The 14147-nt window shown below is 21.5% G+C and overlaps 1 protein-coding gene across 1 annotated transcript; it reads left to right on the plus strand.

The window, feature by feature from the left end:
* The first annotated feature begins 1838 nt into the window (after positions 1-1838).
* On the plus strand, positions 1839-14141 carry LOC129611447 (putative uncharacterized protein DDB_G0286901). The gene is made up of 5 exons (XM_055524626.1): positions 1839-2140; positions 7610-7743; positions 7870-7995; positions 8470-9741; positions 12702-14141. The coding sequence occupies exons 1-5, from the start codon at positions 1839-1841 to the stop codon at positions 13928-13930; spliced, it is 3063 nt and encodes a 1020-aa protein (XP_055380601.1). The 3' UTR covers positions 13931-14141.
* Positions 14142-14147: the final 6 nt, after the last annotated feature.

The following is a 14147-nucleotide window of genomic DNA, read 5'->3' on the forward strand; positions in this document are numbered from 1 at the left end:
CATATTTATAGCGAAGGTTGTAAGAAATATATAATTATATATTTACAAATTTATTCCCAACTTTGTAACCAAACTTTGAAATATTTACAAAATAGTGTAATCAAATTTAGAATAATTCAATAAATTAGACACAATAAAATTTTAAGCCACCAACTTTCACAAAGATCACGTTACCATGGATAACTAACCGTCCACCGGGCTATCTCGAATTAGTTCAAATCACAAATTATCAATTTTTGATAAAGTACCATAACAAAGCTTATGACGTTTTTTTACTGTTCTGTTCAAATATTCTAAATATCCTTAAGTAAGTATAATTAATATATCCTTAAGTTAAAGGAACCAAAATTACATACATAATCATTTTATTATTATTATTCTTATTTTTTAAGTTTTCTTTTAATTTTATCTAATATTTTTTTTATTATTTTTATTACCTACATTGTTATTTATTTTCTTATTTTTTTCAAATTACATTTCATTTTTTTCAAACTTATAACTTTCATTTTTAGTTATTTTTTTTTCTTATAACATTTATTATAAATGTTTCTTCGCTCTCCCGCTGCCATCATTAGCTCACGCTCTTCTTTACTCTCCTTTCCTCATCATTCTTCATTTTTTCTATTCTTCACCTTTTCCTCTCTCTTCCTACCTTCCACTCTACCTTCACTTCTCCGTCTTCATCTTCAACTAAACTTTGTTTATATGCCCATGTTGTGGTATTGTTTGATATGGTGGTATGATACCGTAAAATAAAATATAAGTAATGACTTTCAAAGGATATCTAAATTGATTTTGTTATAATAATTCTTTTTTTCTCTTTTTATTGTTTTCTTATTATATTTTGTTTTTTTTTTTTATTATTTTATTACATTTTTGATTTTATTTTAATAGTTTTTATATTGGTATAGATATTTTTCAATATATACGATTTTCGATATATGTATATGTATTCTGTATAATATTAAAATTTCGTTTTGTATTGAATGCTTTCGGTGATTTTGGAAAGTTAATTTTGATGTGATCAGCACATAATCGATCACATTTTCCGAATAATATAAATTTCAGTAAGTCTTAAATTTTAACAACTTCCATTGATTATTTCCTTAGATATACTAGAAAACGTAAATTTGGTTCATAGTAAAGCTAGACCGGGATCACCTAGGAAATTAAGAAGCTAGTCATATTGCAAGGTATATAGTTGATATACGAAATTTCATAAAAATGCATAAATTACTATCCTACAATAATCAAAAATTCAAGATTTTCTGTTCAAATATAAAGTCTCTCCAAAACGAATTCCGAGGTTACACAATACGATACTACACAAAAATATACTGATAAACAAATCTATACCTTTCTGAAAATATTTTATTCGTATTTCCTTACTACTGGGAAATGAATTTTCGTTGAAAACTTCACATGTAAAATTCAATACCATATGAATACCTCCCTTATTGTATGCATGTAATACGGTCGGTAATAATATTAGAGTATTTTTCATATTTCGAAAGAAAGGATTGATTCTTTTTTAATTTTTTTTTTGTATTCAATATTCAGTAACTGTTCATAGTAAACGTACCAATAATTTCTTATTAAAATTTTTATTTTTAATTTTATTTAATTCAAATTCAATGTGAATTTAAATCAAATTAATAATTTTAATTAAAGATAAAAATTAAATTAAAATTGTGAATTAAAATATTGTGAATAATTAATAAAATAAACAAAAAATTTTGAATATTTTATAAAAATAAAAATTAATAAATTTTAAATTTCAATATAAAATTAATTTTAATTAAATTAATAAAAGAATTGGTATTATTAAATCATAAAATATGAAATCTTCTCATATATTTGTTAAGGGTAAATCAATGCCATTAATTGAAATTTTCGATACAAGACCAATTAAAACATCACGTAAAATTTATGATCCAAATTTTTTTAAAAAATCTAAAAAATATTATCATGAAATCGCTAATCATTATCGTGATTATAAAAACCAATCAAGAATGTACCGAAGACGTCGATTCCGTCGTAAATCAATTAATCCACCATTAAGAAAATTAATAGAATATAAAAATAATTATTATGAGAATTATCGGGAAGTAATGCAAATACCATCATCTTTGTATCCAAGGTAAAATAAGAAATTGCTAAAGAAAAATTTAATATTTAAAAAAGCAAAACCAATTAATTTTGAATTTTGCATTTTAGTGTATGTTTTAGTGAATGTGTTTTAGTTAAGTGACTTTCTAATTGCGAGTTAAAATTGAAAATATCAAAAACAAGTCATTAAGCATATAACAAAAAGATTTAGAAGTATGTTCTATTCGATTGATTCAATCAAACTTAAAGCTGATGGAACGAAAACTTCTTTTAAAGAATTCTTTAGATAACGATCCGGAATATTAAAATTAGAAGCCTTCAATTGAACTTAATTGATAATTGGTGTAATTTCATTTTGGCAACTCTTCAACCAAAATTATAGTCATTTCCCATCTTTTATGCTTTCCAAGTTATCTGGAAATTAAGAAAATTTTAAATTTCGACACTTTATATATCCGAAAAGACAAGCTTTTCCAAATATCTATAAAAGCGAAAAGTATAAATGTCTTGTAAAAATTGGAAATTTTTTGTCAACTAGTCTAATTAGGCGCCGAATTCGACGACTATGTTTAAGTTTCTTTTGATTTTTCATTTTTACTCATCCTTGATGTATGCAATGATTTTATATACATAATGCATGTACATATATTGTCATATTAGGGAAAAATTTAACTTGCTTAAAGGAAAAATGCTTGTTTACGAACCGAACCATTTGTGGCACTTTTTTTAATAAGTAAAATAAAAGATGTAAATTTACATTTTTTTCGATAACTTTTGACATTTATAATTTTTCTATTATTTTTGCTACTCCTAACTATATAGGATTTTTAGAAAAATTTATCATGAAATAATTTTTACCACAAAGTATTATAAAATTAGAATCTTATGAAAATAAATTCTTTGTTTACCAAAGATAATCCTTTATTTTAATTAGAGGCGTTACACGTCACGACTAAAACACGTAAATTACAAAAATTGAATTTTAGTCATAATTATTTTTTCTTTTTGTTTTTTTAAATGAACTTATGTAATATAATTTGCGTGCTTCTATTTAATTTTAATTTCAATGATTTTTTTCAATTAATTAAATTTGCGTTTTTCATTTAAAAATTTTTTTTTCCTAAAATTTTGTTCATTTTATTTAAAAAATAGTAAACAAGGAAAAAAATTCATATTTATTTCGTAGTTGTTTTTATTATTGGCAAATAGAAAATGTGCTGCGTTTTTCAAATTTGAAAATCTTCCGATTTAAAGTTTTCATTTCATATTACAAAACAATTTCGACTTTAATTACAAAATTTGTAAAATGAATTCAACTCAAACAAATTTTTAATTCGCCCTTAATCTTCGCATTTTATTAAACAAATTTATTAATATTAAAGGACTTTCAAAATTAGTTTAAAAAATTCCAAATTAGTTTAAGTTTAAAAATTTGTTGGCCACTTTAAATTTCAATTCCATAAAAAAATTAATGATGATGAAATTTTTCGGAGATTGTCTCGTAAATTGATTTTAAATTTAGCGACATTATAGCCTATGGTGGAACAAAAAAGTTTTTGATATAAAATTTTTCGCTATAATCGCAGCCTAGATAAAAAACCTGAAATCGAGAAAAATTTTTAATAATAAATTTCTTACATTCTTTAAAACTCATTATCTCTAAAAATTATTTAATCTAAGCCTTCAATCCAAAATGGATCAAATGTAAAACTGATGATTTTTTACTAAATGAGTTCAATTTAAAGTGGTAAAAGCAATGAATTTATCAACTAATAAAAGCACCATGAATACCAAACCAATTGCATACAAAAAGATTTTATATTTTATTTATATGACTCCTAATTTATGTACGTGTAATTTGCACAATTCAGAAATTTTAATTCGAAATTTCTATGATCTAAAATTCTTTGCTCTACATATTTTAACTTAATATTAGCTTACTTCTTTTTCTATTTATTTTTTGCAAATTTCTTGTAATACGTGTAAAAGTTGTAATACTAACTATGATTACCAACTCTATATACATACTCGTATATATAAGAATAATTTTATTTTTACATAGAAATGTTTATGCTATCAAAATTGAAATGCAAATCATATATTCTTGCACATATGTTAAAATTTCCTTAAAGAATAATTTCTTTGTCAATAAAATAAAACAAAAAACACCTGTTAAGTTTTCATATGAAAAATATTGCGACCTACTTTAAAGTCTTTCTAGTTAACAATTTGATTTTTATTTATATATAATATGCAATCATATATTTTTTATGAATTTCTATGAAAATATATTTATTGAAAGTAAAATATTGTTGAATTTTTTTTATATAAAAATTTAATATTACTTATATATTTTACATTTGCACACAAAAAATATACACATAATGTATGCAAAAGCAATGCAATACGCGAAAAGAAAATGAAATTTTATTATTTAGTTGAGTTTACGTTATGTAAAGGTAACAAGAACTCATAATGTTCCAAAATTAATTTTGATGACAATTATTAAAATTTTAGTTGTTAAACAGAGTTTATGTTATCGAAATCATGTTAATAAATAGCTAAATATCAAATAGATCTTAAAGAATTTGATAGGCATTAATAATTAATCAACTAATTTGAAATATTTCTGTTTTCTTCAATAATTATAATCGATAATAAAATGTCTTCATTACAAAAATCATTTACAATTAAATTGAATACCACCGTGACTTTAATAAATCTTATTAAAATAATGAATTTATTTAATTTTTTTCCAAATTCAAACTATTTTCTCGAGGCTAATTATTTTATAAATCAAAATTACACATACACAATAAAAACATTATAATAAAATAATTTTTTTCGTACATTCAAACCGTACGAATCATATACAGGAACAAGATTCTTCTCAAATTTACCTATGCGACATTTTATGTTAATATATTCTTAGTTGAAATCTCTATACTTAGCGTTAAGTATGAAAACGATTTTTAACCTTTTTGTAGCCCCAAACTTTGATATTTGTGACAGTCTATATTTAAAACTTAAGACTGTTATTTCTCAATCAGCATTTTCCAAATCTTATCATCGTAAACAGAAGAACATGGAACAAGGAATTTCAGCCTTGAGCAATTTCACGAAAACTATTAAGGTTTGTTGAAATAAATCAGACCATTTTACGAGTAGTAGAATAATGGCAATTATCTTAAACTTATAATTCCTTTAGTGTCATACAAATTATTTAAAAAAGGTTTGTATGAACTTTTTGGAAAATATAAAATTTTTCGATTTTTTATCATTGCTATCCATAAATTGTTCCGGTATTTTTGCGCAAGGAAAATACTATAATATTTCAAAAAGAAATTATAAGAATTTTTTTATATTAATTTTTTTAAAAAACTAATAATTTTAAATTCAAAAGTTACAATGCAATAAATTTTAAAATTCTTAAATATTTTGTTAAACTTGGGATTTTTGAATTTGTAAAAGTAAGCAACAAAATTCTTAAACATATGAAAAATCTAATTATTTTCAACTTTATTAACTTATACCGTCTATACTAAATCCTGAATTGAACTTTACTTTATATAGAAACAACACCAATATATTCCGAGATTTAAAACCTTTACTTTTTCTTTATATAAACAAATTTTGCATATATCTTACTTTTAAATGATACTTTCATACATATTTTCAAAATTCAATCATTAAATAAACAAACACACGAACGCATATAATGTAAAAATTTTGAAAATAAAACTATCAATCACGAATTCATCTAGTATTTATAAAACGGGGAAAAAATGTAATGAAAATATTAAACCGTTTAATGTTCCATTGAATTTTTAACATTCTTCTACATTATTAACCTTAAAATCATTTAAAATAATGTTAGACATTTTACCTATAAATGTATTTACCTATTTATATTATTGTTAATATCCTTAATATTTCCATCATTTAAAAAATTATGTGTTTATAACTTCCGAAATTATTTTATTAATATTTCAACGCTTTTTAGGTTTTTAACGTTAACATAACACGTCAACATCATCCGTTAAATAATTATTTTATTATACTATCAATTATTAACACTTTTTTTTTATTAATTAGTCACGCAAAATTTTTTTTGTAATAATAATTGGAAACTTGTCTTCGGACTGTCAGAACTAATTTGATATTATTATCAAATATACATAAATGTTAAATTAAAATATATTAGTATATATGTATGTACACATATTTATTACACGGATTACAAGTACCTATATAAGTATAATTTTCAATGGGGTGAAATTTTCAATTGGATTAATGGGGTGAATAACATATCAGAATATGAAGTATTTCATGATAAAGAATTATTTGACAGTTAAATATCGGAATATAATGTTAAAATTACAATGTTATTACACCAATCAATTAATATCTATATATATATCTTGTTAATTCAAGGCGTTGATTTCAAAATTGTTTAACTAATAAATATTATATTGCATAATTTTAGGATTTTGAATTCAAATTATGTATATGAACATAGTTAGGATATTCAAATTAAATTAAAATAAAATTAAAAACTGTTTAATTAATAGATAAAAAGAAATTTTCAATTAATAATTACATTTAATTTAATTTGCGACATCGAAAGTCCAAAACTGTTACGAGAAAAGTCGAAAATTGTTTCCAAAAACAGAATTTCTATTAAATATAAATATGTGTTAAAATTTTTTACTATAAATTTTCTTGAAATTTAGAAGAAATATTTATGAAAAATTTTCACTATATTTTGCCATTTTTTTACTATATTAAGCAAACAGCTACACGAAATTCTTCTACAGAACAATATTTTACCCCAAAAAAACAAAATGGTTAAACGATAAAGCACAAAAATATTAAAAACTCATCATCAAAATCTCAACAAATTTTTATTTTTTAAATTAATTTGACATTTTAATCAAAACAATATCACAATTACTTTAAAAATAAGTTACACTTTATTAAAATATTCATCAAAATTGTGTAAACACTTGACAAACGTCATCGCTATCCTAACAAAAAATTTTATTATTCCAAAATTTCCATTTACAATTCTCAATATTTAAAATTGACGTCAATTTTCAATAAATTCCGGTACAATAATTATAACCTTTTAAATTATATAATTTTTTTGTATCAATTCAAATCAATTTTCAGTTTTATGAGACAAAAAAAAAAAAAAAAAAAAAAATTAAACCAATAGAATAAAAATTTATTTTTAAATCATGTGCATTATAAATGATCAATTTTTTGTTTTGTGTTCCTCCTCTTCACCAAATTTATAACAATGAATTTTGAAAATTTGAGATCCTAAATAAACATTGAATGAGTATGTTATGTATAAGTATGTATGTTATGTTGTTGAAAAACCAATTTTCAAAACCAATATAATTGATAGCAATTTCTTTTTCTATACTATTTTCAATATCTGTTTTTCTCGTTCTCTTCTCCCTTTTTTTTTTTTATTTTTCTTCAATTTTTTCAGATTTACAGAAGTCTTTCCATTGTGTGGCCGTAAGACATTATGCGAAGAAATCAATTTAATAACTTCAAATAATAAAATTTATAATGATACAATCCAACGTATCAATAATATTGAATCAATTGATGATATAAAACGTTTAATTGAACGACAAGAATATATTTGGTCACGACAAAATTCTATTAAATGCTATAATAAAATAATAAAAAAGAATAATAATAATAAAAATTTAAATGATTTAAATTATGAATTTAATATAAAAGAAAATTATCATCATAAATCTTCATCAATTATAAGACCAAAATTAACAACATCACCACAATCAATAACAGAAACACAAGAAGAAATAAAAACAAAAGCCGAAGGAACAATAACACCAATTAAAATAAGTAAAAATTCTTCAACAAATATTGTAAAATTTAATACAGTTTCAAAATATAACAGAATAGAAGAAAATTTTAAAAGTAATAATAATTATAATTATAATAATAATAATATTAAACAATATAATAATTGGGAACAAACAAAACAACAATATAAACAAAATCAACAGCAGCAACATAAACAATATCAATATCAACAAAAAAAACAAAAACAACAACAACATATTATTAAAAATTTAAATAAAAATCCAATTATTCCAGATTACACTAGTTATAGTAATATTAATAATACTAGACCATTAACTGTTATCGAAGTAAAAAATCCATATTTATTAGATTTTACAACCATTTTAGATAATTACAATATACTTTATGATAATTTAAATAATAATATTAATTATTATTCATATAAAAATACAAATAACAATAAAATTGGTTGCAATAAAAATAAAATTATTTTAAATACAATATCATTACCAGTTAAACAAAATTTTGAAATACGTCATAGTCTTGGCTATATTAAATCTGAAGGGAAACGTTTACAAACTTTTGATAATTTAAATAAAATTAAAATAAAAGAAAAACAACAACAAAATATAATTAATCAGAATAATAATAATAATTATAAGACAACGAAAAATATAATACCAAATGCAACAAAAAATTATAATACTATCGTTACAAATATAAGCAACAGTAATAGTACAAGTAAAGAGACTAAAATTAAAAATAATAAATATGATAAATCATTAATCACTTCATTAAAATGTCAAAAGCAAAATCATCAGCACCATCTATATTACAACAATAATAATATTGAAAGTAATGAAAACTTTCATAACAGTAATATACGAATACGACCCACCAATAATATCATAAACAGCAATAATAATAATAATAATAATAATATAAGAAAAAAAATTAAATATAAAAAAATTCTACATTACCCTCCATACTTTAACAATAAAAATAAAACAGCAATACAATTAAAAACAAATAAAAAATATAATAATAGAAAAACAACAATAACAAAAACAATATTTAAAAATCATAATAAAAATAAAAATTATATTTGTTATTATTGTAAAGGCATTTGTAATAGTAATACTGATACTAGTAGTAGTAGCAACAATAATAATACTAAAATTCTAAATAAAATAAAAAATAAATGTAAAAATTCTTATTGTTGGAAAAAACTTGAAGACGATTTAATTCAATTGGCTTCAGATTGTTACGATGAAGGGTTTCAGTCACATTTACATTATTTAGAATCGATAAATGAAAAAAATGCATTAAATCAAAAAATACGTCAACACCACCATATTGATAATATAAAGCAAGAGAAATTAATTCAACAACAAGAATTATTTAAAAAATATAAATTACAATTACAACAAGAACATCAAAAACACCAACAACAACATTATCAACATCAACAACAACAATTACCGCAACTACAACAACAACAAATTATAATAAAAGAAGTACAAAAAGGAGAACCAGAAGAAGAAGAAGAAGAAATAGAAGGAGAAATAAAATTAGAATTATTGCAACAAGAACAGCAAAAATATTTTAATGAAAGTGATTTTTCAGCAGCAACTAGTTTAAATTGTAGTCGACCAGAGAGTGGTAATATAATATTTATTAATAACGGTAAATCTAATAATATAATCAATAGTAATAATAACAGTAATAATACGATAAATTGTAATGAAAATTATTCAATAATACGGAATATCAATGATAATAACGGTAAGATATTTAGTAAAAGAAAATAATAATAAAATTTAATAAAATATTTTTTAATAGAAAATATTTTGTAATGAAAAATAAAATTTATTTAATTGTTTTTTTTTTTGTTAATTTTAAAATGCAATATTATTCTAAATTTTCAATAATGTCTTTAAAAAATAATTATTGTTGCTATAAACTTAATGTGAATCCTTACAACAGAAAATATTGGACTTATTCACAATCGTATATGTTTGTATATTTTAAACTAGAAATTAATTCAAAATTAAATGCGTATTATCAATTAAATGAAAATTTAATTGAATATTTTGTTATACAAAATTTATCAATAAATTTGTTATACAAAGTTAAACAAAAATATTCAGCAAATGAATTGCAAAAATAACTAAGTAATAAGTGATATACGTGTGAAAATAAATACATGTAAATTCTTCATCATAATGGAAAATTTAGGCTTAAAATTTGCCATTCAAAACCCATAATATTAACTAAATTTTAGATGCTTTGACTCTCTTCAAATATTAACAATCAAATCTGTTTTTATTTGGCTTGGATACAAGAATAACAATGAGTTATAAGAAAAATTAATACATTGCAGTTAATTATTAATCGTTATCTTATGTTTTGATAACTACGAATTCAAAAATGGTTTAAAACTGGCTGCAGCCAATCCTTTTATATGTACAGGTTTATAATGTTCAAATAAGAATTTAGTTTATTGTGAAATTTCGTTTTTGACGCCCCTAGTGTTGATGCGAACTGCAACGGTTACCTATTTAATTACGATAAAGATTATAATTGAAATTTAATGTTTTATTGTGCATTGTTGCATTGCGAAAATGATACACAAAATGGTTGTTTTAAAAATTAGTAAAAATATTTATTATGCATTGATTCACACAAAGTAGCTAGAAATTCCTTAACTGCTTCAGTAAACAACTGTCGGCCATATAGAACTTTTAAATGTATTCACAGCAAATCATTATTTCAATTGCCCTGTATTTAATAAAAAAATGCTACTTATAACGTCTTCGATAATATAGATTAACACATATCTAAAGAGGTCACGAATTTCATCAATGACTTTTAGTCATTACTGTTATTTTCGGTTTTTAATTCATTTAACTAAGCTATAAAATGGTAAAAAAAAAATGCAATTAAGCGTAATAATTGTGTATTTTTTTTTGCAAGGTAACGCATTTAAATTTAATCTGACATGTTCTTCATTAATTTGTTGTAAACACTTAAATGTAACCCCTAGAAATATGCAACAAACCTAATTAGATACAGAAAAGAATAAATCGATCAAAAATTGATTGATAAAAAATTGACGATTTCTTCATTTTCATTTTTATTTCTTAATCCATAATACTTTTTCATCAAGCAAGTATATTTTATAACTGTAATTTAAACATATACTTATAAAAAAAGGATTAATAAACTTACACACACACTCAATATTTCAATTTCAAACCAAATGATATTGAAACCGTTTTGTTATAAAATTGAAATAATCGTCAAATATTCATAAGGACGTTGTGTTCAACCAAGCGAATCAATTACGTTTTTATATAGTTATTTTGTATCATTTAATGGGCATACAAAAATATCTATATTTTTGAATTAACATTCGTACTTAATAGAAATGTTTCTTTCAACTACTTAAAATTTGAATAAATACATAATCTCTTAATTAAATTGACTTACATTTGAATTTTTTGTATTTACGAGTAAAAACTAACAACTATGTATGTATGTATTTCAAAAGGGGGGTTTTAATTTACAAATGTAAGGGGATAAAAAGTTTTCATTAAAAATTAGAAAATGCTATCGTTTATAATAAGAATTTTAGATTACTTGCCTTAGTATTTTCCATTGTAAATACCTACACATAAACATACATTGAATTATTAAGTTAATAACTATATACTGAATGAATACTATTAAATTTTTTCTAAAAGTAATCCAAGATTAAGGTTTCATTTAAAAATAATAACTGAAGACGAAATAAACAACTTTTTTTATTATAATTAAATTTCAATGCCGGCATTTTAATGTTTAAGTATAGTAAAAAAAATTCTGTTCTGTATTAATTTTTATTCCTCTTTTGAAATTTGGCGACTACTTATCATTTTTACATCGGCATTTTTCAAATAAAACAAAAGAATAATATTGTTATAAAATTTAATAGGATTTAGAATTTAATACGAGAAATTTACACTTTCAAGTATTTTTTAAAGAAGAAAATTTATAAACAGTATTGAATTTTAAAAGAAAATGTTGCCATATTCATAATAAAATTGCCATATAGTTTGAAATATCTTGTCTAGGCTCTGCCCTTTCCTAGAAGATATTTATTTTTAAAAACGGTAAAAATAATATGTTAAAACTGTAGGAACTTAAATTTAGGTAATATTTTTAAAAAGTTTGGGTTTTATTAGTTGCTGTTTTATTAATTACCATCTGGATAACTTAAAACAAGCCAGATGGAAAAGTACATACTGTGTTACTGTCGTCGTATTTTTACTATATTTATTACATTGTGATATTTGTAATACTACTATTGATTAATTTATGCAATTTACAAGATTTACAAAATTAGAATTATTAAAATTTCGATATCAAAAATACCAGCCTAATTATATGCAAAAAAATAAAATAAAATTCAATAAACTGTTATACGAACTGTTATACGTGCTATAGTGTTGAAATATTCAAAAATAATTTAAGAAAAATTATGAATCAAAATAAAAATTGTCATTTTAAACTAATTTTAAATATCAAAATAGAACCATAAAATAATCAAATTGGAGCTATAAATTATTTATTTATTGATTTTTTCTAAAATTAAAGCACATGTTGTGCACAGATATTTTAGTTCATTCATAAATTAATATTATTTTATTTTAATAAATTAACTTTGTTATTTATTTAATTATTTATTTTAATTTATTTTTCAGACAAAAAATTATATACAGCTATAAAACGTATAATTCAGATACAAAAACCATTTACTGATAATAATAATAAACGTTATAAACGTCCTCAACAATATTCCGGATATAATGATGCTAAAAAAACAATATCAAATTCATCAATATCAAATGAACGTCAAATACGTATAGACATAAATACAACAAAAAATTCTCGTAATATAAACAATAATAATAATAACAATAATAATAATAATAGTAATAATAATAAAATAAATTTAATTAACGAAAATATTAACATAAACAATAATAATAACAATAATAAAAATTTTAATCAATTAAATGTTAATAATCTTGATGAATTATTAACAATTACAACACCTAACGTTCAAAGAAATCCAGAATTAATAATAACAAATAATTTTAATCAACAAAATAAAATAACAATACCAACATCAACATTTTGTCGAATGACAAATAGTATGAGTGAATATTTATCATTAAATGGTACAACAGCAACAAATATTGAACAATTAAATAATTTTAATAATTTAAGTGATTTAACAAATTTTAAAAGCAATAATATTATTAAAATAATACCAAATACAAATAATTCTTTACAAAATCAAAATCAAACAATAATATTTGAAGAATTAAATAATTGTTGTTGTAATAATATTATTAATTCAACAATAATTAATAGTAATAGTAACGATAATAATTATATTAATAATTGTAATAATTTAATATTTAATAATACAATACAAATATCAACAGATCAGATAACATCAAATATATTAACAAATACAACATCAGATACAACAGCAACAACATCAACAAATATATTACCATCATTATTAAATAATTGTAATTGTCAAACAATAAAAATTGATAAACAACAACAACAACAACAATATCAATTACATCAACAACAAAATCAATCATCAAATAATGTTAATGATCTTATAAATACATTACGTCATTTAGATATCAATGATATTAATAATACAATATTGCCTAAAATAATATTAACTGATTTTTCATCACATGAAACATCATCAAATTCAACACCAATTATAACGCCATCTAGTACTACCAATAATTGTAATAATTCATATGATATCGGTGCTAAAAATATACATCATCAACAAATTCAACAAAATCATCAATATTTCAATTTTGATTTAAATGATATTAATAAACATTTAAATATACCGAATGATTTAAATTATTGTAGTGAAGCAAGACCACCATAAATTAATTTATAAATTTAAAAAAAATAAAAAGTCAGAACTGTCAAAAAAGTCTTTAAATAAATATTTATTTTAAATCATAAATGTCTAAAAAGAAATATTAAATTTTCAATTTTTATTGTGTTTCTTCAATTTTTAAATGGTCTAATTGAACTTAATTCACCACGACTTAAACTAAAAATATAAAGTGTAAAAAAACGTAACTTAAATCGATGACAAT

The sequence above is a fragment of the Condylostylus longicornis genome, unplaced genomic scaffold, assembly GCF_029603195.1.
Source record: "Condylostylus longicornis isolate FDR11 unplaced genomic scaffold, ASM2960319v2 ptg000049l, whole genome shotgun sequence".
Taxonomy (NCBI): domain Eukaryota; kingdom Metazoa; phylum Arthropoda; class Insecta; order Diptera; family Dolichopodidae; genus Condylostylus; species Condylostylus longicornis.